This window comes from Scyliorhinus torazame, chromosome 10 (assembly GCF_047496885.1).
Source record: "Scyliorhinus torazame isolate Kashiwa2021f chromosome 10, sScyTor2.1, whole genome shotgun sequence".
In the NCBI taxonomy this organism is placed as follows: Eukaryota; Metazoa; Chordata; class Chondrichthyes; order Carcharhiniformes; family Scyliorhinidae; genus Scyliorhinus; species Scyliorhinus torazame.
Window position 1 is genome coordinate 149,851,970 of NC_092716.1, and position 21,816 is coordinate 149,873,785.

At 41.2% G+C, this 21,816-nt stretch overlaps 1 protein-coding gene across 2 annotated transcripts in view; it reads right to left on the bottom strand.

Moving 5' to 3' along the window:
• The window catches only part of LOC140430970 (excitatory amino acid transporter 2-like), a 654,025-nt gene that overhangs the window by 68,075 nt on the left and 564,134 nt on the right, over nt 1-21,816 (bottom strand). For both annotated transcript variants that reach the window (XM_072518820.1, XM_072518819.1), the window contains one exon: nt 3,104-3,298. In XM_072518820.1, coding sequence (XP_072374921.1) covers nt 3,104-3,298 — 195 coding nt within the window. The remainder of the gene's footprint in view (nt 1-3,103; nt 3,299-21,816) is intronic.

Sequence of the window (21,816 nt, forward strand, 5' to 3'; positions counted from 1 at the left end):
TCCAGCATCCTAGCCGCTGTTGGCGTCTGGACTGGGATCGTAATAATTGTGAGAATATAAATAAACAAGATCTCGGTTATTTTTGATGGATTCATTGAAAAGCTAACACGGTTATGTTCATGCTGAAATGTTTCTGGAAAGGCATGACCTGTCTGAGAATGCCTCGAGACCATCAACAAAGATTAATTTGAAAGTGGTGGCAAGGAATGAAGAGAAGATTTTAAATTACGGGTTAAAAAGGCAAGATTGTTGAAATATTGACTCAAAACCTGAAGCATGAGAAGGAAACGAGTGATCTCGATAACACTTCTGTTGAGGTAGCTGGAATTCAATGAAACAACTTGAATTGCAGAGGGATAGAGAAAGGCAAACACTTCAATTTGGAAAAGAAAGAGAAATGTGAAAACTTGAATTAAGATTCCAAACAGAAAGAGAAAATGGAAAAGTATGCAGGGAAAACCTTGAATTCCAGGGGGGCAAAGAAGCAACTGTTGTGTGTGTTATAACAATATAATGGCACCAATCGCTCAAAAGGGATTGTGTAAATGTGTTGTGGGTTTGTTTCTTAATTCTATGCACTTATGGACAAATATCCAGACATAGAAAGTTTCAGGACATTAGACTTGCAGAGTTTGCTGTGCACTGCTCCAGGCTGAAGTGAAATCGAATTTGGATGGAATGACACAGACCCTCTGAAGTGATGGCGTGCTGCTATCACGGTAGCACAGTGGTAGCTTCACAGCGTCAGGGTCCCAGGTTCGATTCCCGCTTGGGTCACTGTCTGTGCGGAGTCTGCGTGTTCTCCCTGTGTCTGCGTGGGTTTCCTCCGGGTGCTCCGCTTTCCTCCCCAAGTCCCGAAAGACGTGCTTGTTAGGTGAATTGGACATTCTGAATTCTCCCTCAGTGTGCCCGAACAGGTGGCGGAGTGTGGCGACCTCACTGCAGTGCTAATGTAAACCTACTTGTGACAATAATAAAGATTATTATTATCCCTTATTAGAACAGCAACAAAATTTGATCTGGACAAAGGAGGAGCTTAGATTACACAAACGGGTGGGCAGGAAAACTTGATGACTGATGCTCCTGGCTTTGATTTGGCAAGGAATATTCACCTCATGCCTAAATTCAGGGAGTAAGGAGTTTAAATGTATGTTGTGTCATTTGAGAAAATGGCTACAAAGCTGCAACGACCAAAATAAAGTTGGAGATTTTTATTGCAAAGTGTGTTCATGGGGAAGGCATTAAGTGCACTTGCCTCCTTCAGTCTCCATACAGTCGAGAGATTAGGATACTCCTGTTCTCAGTGCTGGAGGCTTACGGGCAGAAATGTCGAAGTTGAAAGAGGGAAAGAATCAGACTTTTGTGGACTTGTTAGAGAAAAGGAGATGATATTTGTTGGATGATATAGGGTGATGAAGGTTGAACAGTAATATAAACACCATCATGGGTTAGTTAGCTGAATAACTTATTTCTGCATTGCCTACTCAATGTAATCACACACTTCTTCAAAAAGCCGACATATGCTCAATCATTCTGTCCTTTCTGATAACTCCTTTCACTCTGTATCCTTTGAGCACATTGTCACCACCACTCTGCAGATCTGATGTTCTCTTTCTTGCTTTCCTATTTCTCACCCTTCAGTTTACCGTCAATGCTGTCTACAGGACAAAGACTGAGATTTGCTGTGATTCAGAGAGTCATAGATTGGTTACACTGCAGAAGAAGGCCATTTGGCTGTCTTTGTCATGCAAGATCAAAGGACCTTGTCACCATTTTTCTCATATCCCTGGAAAATTTTCCCTTCAGGTCAGAATCCAAATTCTCTTTTGAAGAGCTGGATTGAATCCACCTCCATCACACTCAGTTCCTCTCAATAACACTCACTGTGCATGAACGATTGTTCTCATGCCATCTCTGCCTCCTTTGACATTCAGTTTCAATAGGAATCTTCAGTTCTGAATAATTATAGCTTCACAAGTAGGCTTCAATGAAATTGCTGTGAAAAGCCCCTAGTCGCCACATTCCGGCGCCTGTTCGGGGAGGCTGGTACGGGAATTGAACCCGCGCTACTAGCCTTGTTCTGCATTACAAGTCAGCTGTTTAGCCCTGTGTGCTAAACCAGCCCTTCAGCTCTCCACCCAACAGGAACAGTTTCTATTCCTAGAGGCATAACAGTTCCAGGAGGTGTTTGATAAATGTCGATCAAATCTCCTCTTCTGGGAGGACAACAGCCCCACCTTCTCCAATTTACCTTCATGTTGCTGGAAGTAAACACAGCAACCTTCTTTAAATTAAAACGAGACAATAAAAAAGAATGCATTTATACAGCGTCATTCATGATTTCAGGGCATCACAAAGCACATTCAGCCAATGAAGCACATTTTTGAAGTGTTGTCACTGTTATAATGTAGAAAAATTAAGGCAGCCAATAGACACACAGCAAGATTCCACAAACAGAAATGTGACAATGACCAGACAATCTGTGTGGCCAGAGATGAGTGAAATTAGGAAACATTTTCCATATAAAAGGCCTTGGATGATGAGTTAATTGAAATTTTCAAGACTAGGTTTGATAGTCTTTTGTCAGGTTTGGGCATCAATGGACACGGGGGCTAGGGCAGTTTGAGAGGCTCCATCAGTGAATAATGTAGCACAAAGGAGACCTTTTGGCCAATTGTGGTAGTGGCTCTGTGAAAGAGGTATTCAATTAATCCCATTCCCCGGCCTTTCCTGCCATAGTCTTGTAAATATTGTCCCTTCAATTATTTTGCATGATTCAATTTTGAAAATGGTTATGCAATCTGTGTTTACCACTTTTTCAGACAGGGACACTGAGAACCACCGACATAAACAGTGACGCTTGAGCCTTCACTGGGTTCAGACAAAGGGGCAATCTCCAGAAAAAATAGTATTTTTCTTCACTTTTCAGAGGTCGAATAAGAAGCAGATTTATGCTTCCGGATAACTGCAGTCGGAACTTCAGTATGATTAAACAACATAGTTCTGGGAAATAGACTCACAAGCTAATGCAGGGATGAATGCAATTGGCTGAATTCATGTTTCACTGTCTCACAATGGAATGACTTAATGCTTTAGAGCGCACCTCACAGTGACAATCTGTCCAGCATCCAAATGAATATTGTTCATCTGTGCAATAAATATGGCAGCCACAGCCTCATAGAGAGCTGTTCCATCCATGTTAATAGTTGCTCCAACTGGAAGAACAAATCGGGTCACACGTTTGTCAATTCCCAGGTTTTCCTCCAAGCAGCGGAATGTAACGGGCAGCGTCCCAGCACTGAAAAAAAAACCAAACCAACCATCAGATCCCTCACCAGCCATACCAACCTGGTCACCCACATCATACCAAAACACAACAAACCACACCATCAGCTTCATAACCAAAACACAACAAACCACACCATCAGCTTCATAACCAGAAACACAACAAACCACACCATCAGCTTCACAACCAGAAACACAACAAACCACACCATCAGCTTCATAACTAAAACACAACAAACCTCACCATCAGCTTCATAACCAGAAACACAACAAACCTCACCATCAGCTTCATAACCAGAAACACAACAAACCACACCATCAGCTTCATAACCAAAAACACAACAAACCACACCATCAGCTTCATAAGCAAAACACAATAAACCACACCATCAGCTGCATAACCAAAGTCGCAACAAACCACACCATCAGCTTCATAACCAAAATCGCAACAAACCACACAATCAGCTTCATAACCAGAAACACAACAAACAACACCACCAGCTTCACAACCAGTAACACAACAAACCACACCATCAGCTTCATAACCAGAAACACAACAAACCACACCATCAGCTTCATAACCAGGAACACAACAAACCACACCATCAGCTTCATAACCAGAAACACAACAAACAACACCATCAGCTTCACAACCAGTAACACAACAAACCACACCATCAGCTTCATAACCAGTAACACAACAAATCACACCATCAGCTTCATAACCAGAAACACAACAAACCACACCATCAGCTTCATAACCAGAAACACAACAAACCACACCACCAGCTTCGTAACCAGAAACACAACAAACCACACCATCAGCTTCGTAACCAGAAACACAGCAAACCACACCATCAGCTTCATAACCAGAAACACAACAAACCACACCATCAGCTACATAACCAGAAACACAACAAACCACACCATCAGCTTCACAACCAGAAACACAACAAACCACATCATCAGCTTCATAACCAGAAACACAACAAACCACACCATCAGCTTCATAACCAGAAACACAACAAACCACACCATCAGCTTCATAACCAGAAACACAACAAACCACACCATCAGCTTCATAACCAGAAACACAACAAACCACACCATCAGCTTCATAACCAGAAACACAACAAACCACACCATCAGCTTCACAACCAGAAACACAACAAACCACATCATCAGCTTCATAACCAGAAACACAACAAACCACACCATCAGCTTCATAACCAGAAACACAACAAACCACACCATCAGCTTCATAACCAGAAACACAACAAACCACACCATCAGCTTCATAACCAGAAACACAACAAACCACACCATCAGCTTCATAACCAGAAACACAACAAACCACACCATCAGCTTCATAACCAGAAACACAACAAACCACATCATCAGCTTCATAACCAGAAACACAACAAACCACATCATCAGCTTCATAACCAGAAACACAACAAACCACACCATCAGCTTCATAACCAGAAACACAACAAACCACACCATCAGCTTCATAACCAGAAACACAACAAACCACACCATCAGCTTCATAACCAGAAACACAACAAATCACACCATCAGCTTCATAACCAGTAACACAATAAACCACACCATCAGCTTCATAACCAAAAACTCAACAAACCACACCATCAGCTTCATAACCACAAACACAACAAACCACACCATCAGCTTCATAACCAGAAACACAACAAACTACACCATCAGCTTCATAACCAGTAACACAACAAAACACACCATCAGCTTCATAACCAGAAACACAACAAACTACACCATCAGCTTCATAACCAGAAACACAACAAACCACACCATCAGCTTCATAACCAGAAACACAACAAACAACACCATCAGCTTCACAACCAGTAACACAACAAACCACACCATCAGCTTCATAACCAGTAACACAACAAATCACACCATCAGCTTCATAACCAGAAACACAACAAACCACACCATCAGCTTCATAACCAGAAACACAACAAACCACACCACCAGCTTCGTAACCAGAAACACAACAAACCACACCATCAGCTTCGTAACCAGAAACACAACAAACCACACCATCAGCTTCATAACCAGAAACACAACAAACCACATCATCAGCTTCATAACCAGAAACACAACAAACCACACCATCAGCTTCATAACCAGAAACACAACAAACCACACCATCAGCTTCACAACCAGAAACACAACAAACCCATCATCAGCTTCATAACCAGAAACACAACAAACCACACCATCAGCTTCATAACCAGAAACACAACAAACCACACCATCAGCTTCATAACCAGAAACACAACAAACCACACCATCAGCTTCATAACCAGAAACACAACAAACCACACCATCAGCTTCATAACCAGGAACACAACAAACCACACCATCAGCTTCACAACCAGAAACACAACAAACCACATCATCAGCTTCATAACCAGAAACACAACAAACCACACCATCAGCTTCATAACCAGAAACACAACAAACCACACCATCAGCTTCATAACCAGAAACACAACAAACCACACCATCAGCTTCATAACCAGAAACACAACAAACCACACCATCAGCTTCATAACCAGAAACACAACAAACCACACCATCAGCTTCATAACCAGAAACACAACAAACCACATCATCAGCTTCATAACCAGAAACACAACAAACCACACCATCAGCTTCATAACCAGAAACACAACAAACCACACCATCAGCTTCATAACCAGAAACACAACAAACCCATCATCAGCTTCATAACCAGAAACACAACAAACCACACCATCAGCTTCATAACCAGAAACACAACAAACCACACCATCAGCTTCATAACCAGAAACACAACAAACTACACCATCAGCTTCATAACCAGTAACACAACAAAACACACCATCAGCTTCATAACCAGAAACACAACAAACTACACCATCAGCTTCATAACCAAAAACACAACAAACCACACCATCAGCTTCATAACCACAAACACAACAAGCCACACCATCAGCTTCATAACCACGAACACAATTAACCACACCATCAGCTTCATAACCAGTAACACAATAAACCACACCATCAGCTTCATAACCAAAAACACAACAAACCACACCACCAGCTTCATAACCAAAATCACAACAAACCACACCATCAGCATCATACCCAGAAACACAACAAACCACACCACCAGCTTCACAACCAAAAACACAACAAACCACACCATCAGCTTCATAACCAAAATCGCAACAAACCACACCATCAGCTTCATAACCAGAAACACAACAAACCTCACCATCAGCTTCATAACCAGAAACACAACAAACCACACCATCAGCTTCATAACCAGAAACACAACAAACCACACCATTAGCTTCATAACCAGTAACACAACAAACCACACCATCAGCTTCACAACCAAAAACACAACAAACCACACCATCAGCTTTATAACCAAAAACACAACAAACCTCACCATCAGCTTCATAACCAAAACACAACAAACCACACCATCAGCTTCATAACCAGGAACACAACAAACCACACCATCACCTTCACAACCAAAAACACAACAAACCACACCATCAGCTTCATAACCAGAAACACAACAAACCACACCATCAGCTTCATAACCAGAAACACAACAAACCAAAGCATCAGCTTCATAACCAGAAACACAATAAACCACACCATCAGCTTCATAACCAGAAACACAATAAACCTCACCATCAGCTTCATAACCAAAACACAACAAACCTCACCATCAGCTTCATAACCAAAACACAACAAACCACACCATCAGTTTCATAACCAGGAACACAACAAACCACACCATCAGCTTCACAACCAAAAACACAACAAACCACACCATCAGCTTCATAACCAGAAACACAACAAACCTCACCATCAGCTTCATAACCAAAACACAACAAACCACACCATCAGCTTCATAACCAGGAACACAACAAACCACACCATCAGCTTCACAACCAAAAACACAACAAACCACACCATCAGCTTCATAACCAGAAACACAACAAACCACACCATCAGCTTCATAACCAGAAACACAACAAACCACACCATCAGCTTCACAACCAAAAACACAACAAAGCACACCATCAGCTTCATAACCAGTAACACAATAAACCACACCATCAGATTCATAACCAGAAACACAACAAACCACACCATCAGCTTCATAACCAGAAACACAATAAACCACACCATCAGCTTCATAACCAGAAACACAATAAACCTCACCATCAGCTTCATAACCAAAACACAACAAACCACACCATCAGCTTCATAACCAGAAACACAACAAACCACACCATCAGCTTCATAACCAGAAACACAACAAACCTCACCATCAGCTTCATAACCAGAAACACAACAAACCACACCATCAGCTTCATAACCAAAACACAACAAACCTCACAATCAGCTTCATAACCAGTAACACAACAAACCATACCATCAGCTTCATAACCAGAAACACAACAAACCTCACCATCAGCTTCATAACGAGAAACACAACAAACCACACCATCAGCTTCATAACCAAAACACAACAAACCTCACAATCAGCTTCATAACCAGAAACACAACAAACCACCCCATCAGCTTCATAACCAAAAACACAACAAACCACACCATCAGCTTCATAACCAAAAACACAATAAACCACACCATCAGCTTCATAACCAAAAACACAACAAACCTCACCATCAGCTTCATAACCAGAAACACAACAAACCACACCATCAGCTTCATAACCAAAACACAACAAACCTCACAATCAGCTTCATAACCAGTAACACAACAAACCACACCATCAGCTTCATAACCAAAAACACAACAAACCACACCATCAGCTTCATAACCAAAAACACAACAAACCTCACCATCAGCTTCATAACCAGAAACACAACAAACCACACCATCAGCTTCATAACCAAAACACAACAAACCTCACAATCAGCTTCATAACCAGTAACACAACAAACCACACCATCAGGTTCAAAACCAAAAACACAACAAACCACACCATCAGCTTCATAACCAAAAACACAACAAACCACACCATCAGCTTCATAACCAGAAACACAACAAACCTCACCATCAGCTTCATAATCAGAAATACAACAAACCACATCATCAGCTTCATACCCAGAAACACAACAAACCTCACCTTCAGCTTCATAACCAGAAACACAACAAACCTCACCATCAGCTTCATAACCAGAAACACAACAAACCTCACCTTCAGCTTCATAACCAGAAACACAACAAACCTCACCATCAGCTTCATAACCAGAAACACAACAAACCTCACCATCAGCTTCATAACCAAAAACACAACAAACCTCACCATCAGCTTCATAACCAGAAACACAACAAATCACATCATCAGCCTCAGAACCAGAAACACAACAACCCACACCATCAGCTTCATGACCAAAAACACAACAAACCACACCATCAGCTTCACAACCAGAAACACAACAAACCACACCATCAGCTTCATGACCAAAAACACAACAACCCACACCATCAGCTTCATAACCAGAAACACAACAAACCACACCATCAGCTTCATAACCAGAAACACAACAAACCACATCATCAGCTTCAGAACCAGAAACACAACAACCCACACCATCAGCTTCATGACCAAAAACACAACAACCCACACCATCAGCTTCATAACCAGAAACACAACAAACCACACCATCAGGTTCATGACCAAAAACACAACAAACCACACCATCAGCTTCATAACCAGAAACACAACAAACCACACCATCAGCTTCATACCCAGAAACACAATAAAACACACCATCAGCTTCATAACCAGAAACACAACAAACCACACTATCAGCTTCATAACCAAAAACACAACAAACCACACCATCAGCTTCATAACCAAAAACACAACAAACCTCACCATCAGCTTCATAACCAGAAACACAACAAACCACACCACCAGCTTCATAACCAAAACACAACAAACCACACCATCAGCTTCATAACCAAAACACAACAAACCACACCATCAGCTTCATAACCAGAAACACAACAAATCACACCATCAGCTTCATAACCCGTAACACAACAAACCACACCATCAGCTTCATAACCAAAAACACAACAAACTACAGAATCAGCTTCACAACCAAAAACACAACAAACCACACCATCAGCTTCATAACCAGAAACACAACAAATCACACCATCAGCTTCATAACCAGAAACACAACACACCTCACCATCAGCTTCATAACCAAAACACAACAAACCACACCATCAGCTTCATAACTAGAAACACAACAAACCACACCATCAGCTTCATAACCAGGAACACAACAAACCACACCATCAGCTTTATAACCAAAACCACAACAAACCACACCATCAGCTTCATACCCAGAAACACAACAAACCACACCATCAGCTTCATAACCAAAAACACAACAAACCACACCATCAGCTTCATAACCAAAATCACAACAAACCACACCATCAGCTTCATACCCAGAAACACAAAAAACCACACCATCAGCTTCACAACCAAAAACACAACAAACCACACCATCAGCTTCATAACCAAAATCGCAACAAACCACAACATCAGCTTCATAACCAAAATCGCAACAAACCACACCATCAGCTTCATAACCAAAAACACAACAAACCTCACCATCAGCTTCATAACCAGAAACACAACAAACCAGACCATCAGCCTCATAACCAAAAACACAACAAACCACACCATCAGCTTCATAACCAAAATCGCAACAAACCACACCATCAGCTTCATAACCAGAAACACAACAAACCACACCATTAGCTTCATAACCAGTAACACAACAAACCACACCATCAGCTTCACAACCAAAAACACAACAAACCACACCATCAGCTTCATAACCAAAAACACAACAAACCACACCATCAGCTTCATAACCAAAACACAACAAACCTCACCATCAGCTTCACAACCAGAAACACAACAAACCACACCATCAGCTTCATAACAAAAACACAACAAACCTCACCATCAGCTTCATAACCAAAACACAACAAACCTCACCATCAGCTTCATAACCAAAACACAACAAACCACACCATCAGCAACATAACCAGAAACACAACAAACCACACCATCAGCTTCATAACCAGAAACACAACAAATCACACCATTAGCTTCATAACCCGTAACACAACAAACCACACCTTCAGCTTCATAACCAAAAACACAACAAACTACACCATCAGCTTCACAACCAAAAACACAACAACCCACAGCATCAGCTTCATAACCAGAAACACAACAAACCACACCATCAGCTTCATAACCAAAAACACAACAAACCACACCATCAGCTTCATAACCAAAACACAACAAACCACACCATCAGCAACATAACCAGAAACACAACAAACCACACCATCAGCTTTATAACCAAAAACACAACAAACCACACCATCAGCTTCATAACCAGAAACACAACAAACCACACCATCAGCTTCATAACCAAAAACACAACAAACCTCACCATCAGCTTCATAACCAGAAACACAACAAACCACACCATCAGCTTCATAACCAAAAACACAACAAACCACACCATCAGCTTCATACCTAGAAACACAACAAACCACACCATCAGCTTCATAACCAGAAACACAACAAACCACACCATCAGCTTCACGACCAAAATCGCAACAAACCACACCATCAGCTTCAGAACCAGAAACTCAACAAACCACAGCATCAGTTTCATAACCAGTAACACAACAAACCACACCATCAGCTTCACAACCAGTAACACAACAAACCTCACCATCAGCTTCACAACCAAAAACACAACAAACCACAGCATCAGCTTCATAACCAGAAACACAACAAACCACACCATCAGCTTCATAACCAGAAACACAACAAACCACACCTAGAGCTTCATAACCAGAAACACAACAAAACACACCATCAGCTTCATAACCAGAAACACAACAAATCACACCATCAGCTTCATAACCCGTAACACAACAAACCACACCATCAGCTTCATAACCAAAAACACAACAAACTACACCATCAGCTTCACAACCAAAAAGACAACAAACCACACCATCAGCTTCATAACCAAAAACACAACAAACCACACCATCAGCTTCATAACCAGAAACACAACAAACCACACCGTCAGCTTCATAACCACAAACACAACAAACCACACCATCAGCTTCATAACCAAAAACACAACATACCTCACCATCAGCTTCATAACCAGAAACACAACAACCCACACCATCAGCTTCATAACCAAAAACACAACAATACACACCATCAGCTTCATAACCAAAAACACAACAAACCACACCATCAGCTTCATAACCAAAAACACAACAAACCTCACCATCAGCTTCATAACCAGAAACACAAACCACACCATCAGCTTCATAACCAAAACACAACAAACCACACCATCAGCTTCATAACCAGAAACACAACAAACCACACCATCAGCTTCATAACCAAAACACAACAAACCTCACAACCAACTTCATAACCAAAAACACAACAAACCACACCATCAGCTTCATAGCCAGAAACACAACAAACCACACCATCAGCTTCACAACCAAAATCACAACAAACCACACCATCAGCTTCATAACCAAAAACACAACAAACCTCACGATCAGCTACATAACCAGAAACACAACAAACCACACCATCAGCTTCATAACCAAAAACACATCAAACCTCACCATCAGCTTCACAACCAGAAACACAACAAACCACACCATCAGCTTCATAACCAGAAACACAACAAACCACACCATCAGCTTCACAACCAAAAACACAACAAACCAGACGATCAGCTTCGTAACCAAAACACAACAAACCACACCATCAGCAACATAACCAGAAACACAACAAACCACACCATCAGCTTCATAACCAGAAACACAACAAACCACACCATCAGCTTCATAACCAAAAACACTACACACCACACCATCAGCTTCATAACCAAAAACACAACAAACCTCACCATCAGCTTCATAACCAGAAACACAAACCACACCATCAGCTTCATAACCAAAACACAACAAACCACACCATCAGCTTCATAACCAGAAACACAACAAACCACACCATCAGCTTCATAACCAAAACACAACAAACCTCACAACCAACTTCATAACCAAAAACACAACAAACCACACCATCAGCTTCATAGCCAGAAACACAACAAACCACACCATCAGCTTCACAACCAAAATCACAACAAACCACACCATCAGCTTCATAACCAAAAACACAACAAACCTCACGATCAGCTACATAACCAGAAACACAACAAACCACACCATCAGCTTCATAACCAAAAACACATCAAACCTCACCATCAGCTTCACAACCAGAAACACAACAAACCACACCATCAGCTTCATAACCAGAAACACAACAAACCACACCATCAGCTTCACAACCAAAAACACAACAAACCAGACGATCAGCTTCGTAACCAAAACACAACAAACCACACCATCAGCAACATAACCAGAAACACAACAAACCACACCATCAGCTTCATAACCAGAAACACAACAAACCACACCATCAGCTTCATAACCAAAAACACTACACACCACACCATCAGCTTCATAACCAAAAACACAACAAACCACACCATCAGCTTCATAACCAGAAACACAACAAACCACACCATCAGCTTCATAACCACAAACACAACAAACCACACCATCAGCTTCATAACCAAAAACACAACAAACCTCACCATCAGCTTCATTACCAGAAACACAACAACCCACACCATCAGCTTCATAACCAAAAACACAACAATACACACCATCAGCTTCATAACCAAAGACACAACAAACCACACCATCAGCTTCATCACCAGAAACACAACAAACGTCACCATCAGCTTCATAACCAAAACACAACAAACCACATCATCAGCTTCATAACCAGAAACACAACAAACCACACCATCAGCTTCATAACCAAAACACAATAAACCACACCATCAGCTTCATACCCAGAAACACAACAAACCACACCACCAGCTTCATAACCAAAATCACAACAAACCACACCATCAGCTTCATAACCAAAAACACAACAAACCACACCATCAGCTTCATACCCAAAAACACAACAAACATCACCATCAGCTTCATAACCAGAAACACAACAACCCACACCATCAGCTTCATAACAAGAAACACAACAAACCACACCATCAGCTTCATAACCAGAAACACAACAAACCACACCATCAGCTTCATACCCCAAAACACAACAAACATCACCATCAGCTTCATAACCAGAAACACAACAACCCACACCATCAGCTTCATAACCAGAAACACAACAAACCACACCATCAGCTTCATTACCAAAAACACAACAAACCACACCATCAGCTTCATAACCAAAACACAACAAACCACACCATCAGCTTCATAACCAGAAACAGAACAAACCACACCATCAGCTTCATAACCAGAAACACAACAAACCACACCATCAGCTTCATAACCAAAAACGCAACAAACCACACCATCAGCTTCATACCCAGAAACACAACAAACCACACCACCAGCTTCATAACCAAATTCACAACAAACCACACCATCAGCTTCATAACCAAAAACACAACAACCTCACCATCAGCTACATAACCAGAAACACAACTAACCACACCATCAGCTTCATAACCAAAAACACATCAAACCTCACCATCAGCTTCATAACCAGAAACACAACAAACCACACCATCAGCATCATAACCAGAAACACAACAAACCACACCATCCGTTTCACAACCAAAAACACAACAAACCACACCATCAGCTTCATTACCAGAAACACAACAAACCACACCATTATCTTCACAACCAAAAACACAACAAATCACACCATCAGCTTCATAACCAGAAACACAACAAACCTCACCATCAGCTTCACAACCAAAAACACAACAAACCACACCATCATCTTCATAACCAGTAACACAATAAACCACACCATCAGCTTCATAACCAGTAACACAACAAACCACACCATCAGCTTCATAACCAGAAACACAACAAACCACACCATCAGCTTCACGACCAAAATCGCAACAAACCACACCATCAGCTTCAGAACCAGAAACTCAACAAACCACAGCATCAGTTTCATAACCAGTAACACAACAAACCACACCATCAGCTTCACAACCAGTAACACAACAAACCTCACCATCAGCTTCACAACCAAAAACACAACAAACCACAGCATCAGCTTCATAACCAGAAACACAACAAACCACACCACCAGCTTCATAACCAGAAACACAACAAACCACACCTAGAGCTTCATAACCAGAAACACAACAAAACACACCATCAGCTTCATAACCAGAAACACAACAAATCACACCATCAGCTTCATAACCCGTAACACAACAAACCACACCATCAGCTTCATAACCAAAAACACAACAAACTACACCATCAGCTTCACAACCAAAAACACAACAACCCACACAATCAGCTTCATAACCAGAAACACAACAAACCACACCATCAGCTTCATAACCAAAAAGACAACAAACCACACCATCAGCTTCATAACCAAAAACACAACAAACCACACCATCAGCTTCATAACCAGAAACACAACAAACCACACCGTCAGCTTCATAACCACAAACACAACAAACCACACCATCAGCTTCATAACCAAAAACACAACATACCTCACCATCAGCTTCATAACCAGAAACACAACAACCCACACCATCAGCTTCATAACCAAAAACACAACAATACACACCATCAGCTTCATAACCAAAAACACAACAAACCACACCATCAGCTTCATAACCAAAAACACAACAAACCACACCATCAGCTTCATAACCAGAAACACAACAAACGTCACCATCAGCTTCATAACCAAAACACAACAAACCACACCATCAGCTTCATAACCAGAAACACAACAAACCACACCATCAGCTTCATAACCAAAACACAATAAACCACACCATCAGCTTCATACCCAGAAACACAACAAACCACACCACCAGCTTCATAACCAAAATCACAACAAACCACACCATCAGCTTCATAACCAAAAACACAACAAACCACACCATCAGCTTCATACCCAAAAACACAACAAACATCACCATCAGCTTCATAACCAGAAACACAACAAACCACACCATCAGCTTCATATCCAGAAACACAACAACCCACACCATCAGCTTCATAACCAGAAACACAACAAACCACACCATCAGCTTCATAACCAGAAACACAACAACCCACACCATCAGCTTCATAACCAGAAACACAACAAACCACACCATCAGCTTCATAACCAAAAACACAACAAACCTCACCATCAGCTTCATAACCAGAAACACAAACCACACCATCAGCTTCATAACCAAAACACAACAAACCACACCATCAGCTTCATAACCAAAACACAACAAACCACACCATCAGCTTCATAACCAGAAACACAACAAACCACACCATCAGCTTCATAACCAGAAACACAACAAACCACACCATCAGCTTTATAACCAAAAACACAACAACCCACACAATCAGCTTCATAACCAGAAACACAACAAACGTCACCATCAGCTTCATAACCAAAACACAACAAACCACACCATCAGCTTCATAACCAGAAACACAACAAACCACACCATCAGCTTCATAACCAAAAAGACAACAAACCACACCATCAGCTTCATAACCAAAAACACAACAAACCACACCATCAGCTTCATAACCAGAAACACAACAAACCACACCGTCAGCTTCATAACCACAAACACAACAAACCACACCATCAGCTTCATAACCAAAAACACAACATACCTCACCATCAGCTTCATAACCAGAAACACAACAACCCACACCATCAGCTTCATAACCAAAAACACAACAATACACACCATCAGCTTCATAACCAAAAACACAACAAACCACACCATCAGCTTCATAACCAGAAACACAACAAACGTCACCATCAGCTTCATAACCAAAACACAACAAACCACACCATCAGCTTCATAACCAGAAACACAACAAACCACACCATCAGCTTCATAACCAAAACACAATAAACCACACCATCAGCTTCATACCCAGAAACACAACAAACCACACCACCAGCTTCATAACCAGAATCGCAACAAACCACACCATCAGCTTCATAACCAAAAACACAACAAACCACACCATCAGCTTCATACCCAAAAACACAACAAACATCACCATCAGCTTCATAACCAGAAACACAACAAACCACACCATCAGCTTCATATCCAGAAACACAACAACCCACACCATCAGCTTCATAACCAGAAACACAACAAACCACACCATCAGCTTCATAACCAGAAACACAACAACCCACACCATCAGCTTCATAACCAGAAACACAACAAACCACACCATCAGCTTCATAACCAAAAACACAACAAACCTCACCATCAGCTTCATAACCAGAAACACAAACCACACCATCAGCTTCATAACCAAAACACAACAAACCACACCATCAGCTTCATAACCAAAACACAACAAACCACACCATCAGCTTCATAACCAGAAACACAACAAACCACACCATCAGCTTCATAACCAGAAACACAACAAACCACACCATCAGCTTTATAACCAAAAACACAACAAACCTCACCATCAGCTTCATAACCAAAACACAACAAACCACACCATCAGCTTCATAACCAGAAACACAACAAACCACACCATCAGCTTTATAACCAGAAACACAACAAACCACACCATCAGCTTCATACCCAGAAACACAACAAACCACACCACCAGCTTCAGAACCAAAATCACAACAAACCACACCATCAGCTTCATAACCAAAAACACAACAAACCACACCATCAGCTTCATAACCAGAAACACAACAAACCACACCATCAGCTTCATAACCAGAAACACGACAACCCACACCATCAGCTTCATAACCAGAAACACAACAAACCACACCATCAGCTTCATAACCAGAAACACAACAACCCACACCATCAGCTTCATAACCAGAAACACAACAAACCACACCATCAGCTTCATAACCAAAAACACAACAAACCTCACCATCAGCTTCATAACCAGAAACACAAACCACACCATCAGCTTCATAACCAAAACACAACAAACCACACCATCAGCTTCATAACCAAAACACAACAAACCACACCATCAGCTTCATAACCAAAAACACAACAAACCACACCATCAGCTTCATAACCAAAACACAACAAACCACACCATCAACTTCATAACCAGAAACACAACAAACCACACCATCAGCTTCATAACCAAAAACACAACAAACCACACCATCAGCTTCATACCCAGAAACACAACAAACCACACCACCAGCTTCATAACCAAAATCACAACAAACCACACTATCAGCTTCATAACCAAAAACACAACAAACCTCACCATCAGCTACATAACCAGAAACACAACAAACCACACCATCAGCTTCATAACCAAAATCACATCAAACCTCACCATCAGCTTCATAACCAGAAACACAACAAACCACACCATCAGCTTCACAACCAAAAACACAACAAACCACACCATCAGCTTCATAACCAGAAACACAACAAACCACACCATCAGCATCATAACCAGAAACACAACAAACCACACCATCAGTTTCACAACCAAAAACACAACAAACCACACCATCAGCTTCATTACCAGAAACACAACAAACCACACCATTATCTTCATAACCAAAAACACAACAAATCACACCATCAGCTTCATAACCAGAAACACAACAAACCACACCATCAGCTTCACAACCAAAAACACAACAAACCACACCATCATCTTCATAACCAGTAACACAATAAACCACACCATCAGCTTCATAACCAGTAACACAACAAACCACACCATCAGCTTCATAACCAGAAACACAACAAACCACACCATCAGCTTCATAACCAGTAACACAACAAACCACACGCTCAGCTTCATAACCAGAAACACAACAAACCACACCATCAGCTTCACGACCAAAATTGCAACAAACCACACCATCAGCTTCAGAACCAGAAACGCAACAAACCACACCATCAGCTTCATAACCAAAAAGACAACAAACCACACCATCAGCTTCATAACCAAAAACACAACAAACCACACCATCAGCTTCATAACCAGAAACACAACAAACCACACCATCAGCTTCATAACCACAAACACAACAAACCACACCATCAGCTTCATAACCAAAAAGACAACAAACCTCACCATCAGCTTCATAACCAGAAACACAACAAACCTCACCATCAGCTTCATAACCAGAAACACAAACCACACCATCAGCTTCATAACCAAAACACAACAAACCACACCATCAGCTTCATAACCAGAAACACAACAAACCACACCATCAGCTTCATAACCAGAAATACAACAAACCACACCATCAGCTTCATAACCAAAAACACAACAAACCACACAGTCAGCTTCATACCCAGAAACACAACAAACCACACCACCAGCTTCATAACCAGAAACACAACAAACCACACCATCAGCTTCATAACCAAAAACACAACAAACCACACCATCAGCTTCATACCCAGAAACACAACAAACCACACCACCAGCTTCATAACCAGAATCACAACAAACCACACCATTAGCTTCATAACCAAAAACACAACAAACCTCACCATCAGCTACATAACCAGAAACACAACAAACCACACCATCAGCTCCATAACCAGAAACACAACAAACCACACCATCAGCTTCATAACCAAAAACACATCAAACCTCACCATCAGCTTCATAACCAGAAACACAACAAACCACACCATCAGCTTCATAACCAGAAACACAACAAACCACACCATCAGCTTAACAACCAAAAACACAACAAACCACACCATCAGCTTCATAACCAGAAACACAACAAACCACACCATCAGCATCATAACCAGAAACACAACAAACCACACCATCAGTTTCACAACCAAAAACACAACAAACCACACCATCAGCTTCATTAACAGAAACACAACAAACCACACCATTATCTTCATAACCAAAAACACAACAAACCTCACCATCAGCTACATAACCAGAAACACAACAAACCACACCATCAGCTCCATAACCAGAAACACAACAAACCACACCATCAGCTTCATAACCAAAAACACATCAAACCTCACCATCAGCTTCATAACCAGAAACACAACAAACCACACCATCAGCTTCATAACCAGAAACACAACAAACCACACCATCAGCTTAACAACCAAAAACACAACAAACCACACCATCAGCTTCAGAACCAGAAACTCAACAAACCACAGCATCAGTTTCATAAACAGTAACACAACAAACCACACCATCAGCTTCACAACCAGTAACACAACAAACCTCACCATCAGGTTCACAACCAAAAACACAACAAACCACACCACCAGCTTCATAACCAGAAACACAACAAACCACACCATCAGCTTCATAACCAGAAACACAACAAACCACACCATTAGCTTCATAACCAGCAACACAACAAACCACACCATCAGCTTCATAAGCAAAACACAATAAACCACATCATCAGCTTCAAAACCAAAATCGCAACAAACCACACCATCAGCTTCATAACCAAAATCGCAACAAACCACACCATCAGCTTCATAACCAGAAACACAACAAACCTCACCATCAGCTACATAACCAGAAACACAACAAACCTCACCATCAGCTTCATAACCAGCAACACAACAAACCACACCATCAGCTTCACAACCAGTAACACAACAAACCTCACCATCAGCTTCACAATCAAAAACACAACAAACCACACCACCAGCTTCATAACCAGAAACACAACAATCCACACCATCAGCTTCATAACCAGAAACACAACAAACCACACCATTAGCTTCATAACCAGCAACACAACAAACCACACCATCAGCTTCATAAGCAAAACACAATAAACCACACCATCAGCTTCATAACCAAAATCGCAACAAACCACACCATCAGCTTCATAACCAAAATCGCAACAAACCACACCATCAGCTTCATAACCAAAATCGCAACAAACCACACCATCAGGTTCATAACCAGTAACACAACAAACCACACCATCAGCTTCATAACCAGAAACACAACAAACCTCACCATCAGCTTCATAACCAGAAACACAACAAACCACACCATCAGCTTCATAACCAGAAACACAAGACATCACATCATCAGCTTCATAACCAGAAACACAACAAACCACACCATCAGCTTCATAACCAGAAACACAACAAACCACACCATCAGCTTCATAACCAGAAACACAAACCACACCATCAGCTTCATAACCAGAAACACAACAAACCACACCATCAGCTTCATAACCAGAAACACAACAAACCACACCATCAGCTTCATAACCAGAAACACAACAAACCACACCATCAGCTTCATAACCAGAAACACAAACCACACCATCAGCTTCATAACCAGAAACACAACAAACCACACCATCAGCTTCATAACCAGAAACACAACAAACCACACCATCAGCTTCATAACCAGAAACACAACAAACCACACCATCAGCTTCATAACCAGAAACACAAACCACACCATCAGCTTCATAACCAGAAACACAAGAAACCACACCATTAGCTTCATAACCAGTAACACAACAAAACCACACCATCAGCTTCATAACCAGAAACACAACAAACCACAACATCAGCTTCACAATCAAAAACACAACAAACCACACCATCAACCTCATAACCAGAAACACAACAAACCACACCATCAGCTTCATAACCAGAAACACAACAAACCACAGCATCAGCTGCACAACCAAAAACACAAACCACACCATCAGCTTCATAACCAGAAACACAACAAACCACACCATTAGCTTCATAACCAGTAACACAACAAAACCACACCATCAGCTTCATAACCAGGAACACAACAAACCACACCATTAGATTCATAACCAGTAACACAACAAAACCACACCATCAGCTTCACAACCAAAAACACAACAAACCACACCATCAGCTTCATAACCAAAATCACAACAAACCACACCATCAGCTTCATACCCAGAAACACAACAAACCACACCATCAGCTTCATAACCAAAATCACAACAAACCTCACCATCAGCTTCATAACCAGAAACACAACAAACCACACCATCAGCTTCATAACCAAAATCGCAACAAACCACACCATCAGCTTCATAACCAAAATCACAACAAACCACACCATCAGCTTCATAACAAGAAACACAACAAACCTCACCATCAGCTTCATAACCAGAAACACAACAAACCAGACAATCAGCTTCATAACCAAAAACACAACAAACCACACCATCAGCTTCATAACCAAAATCGCAACAAACCACAC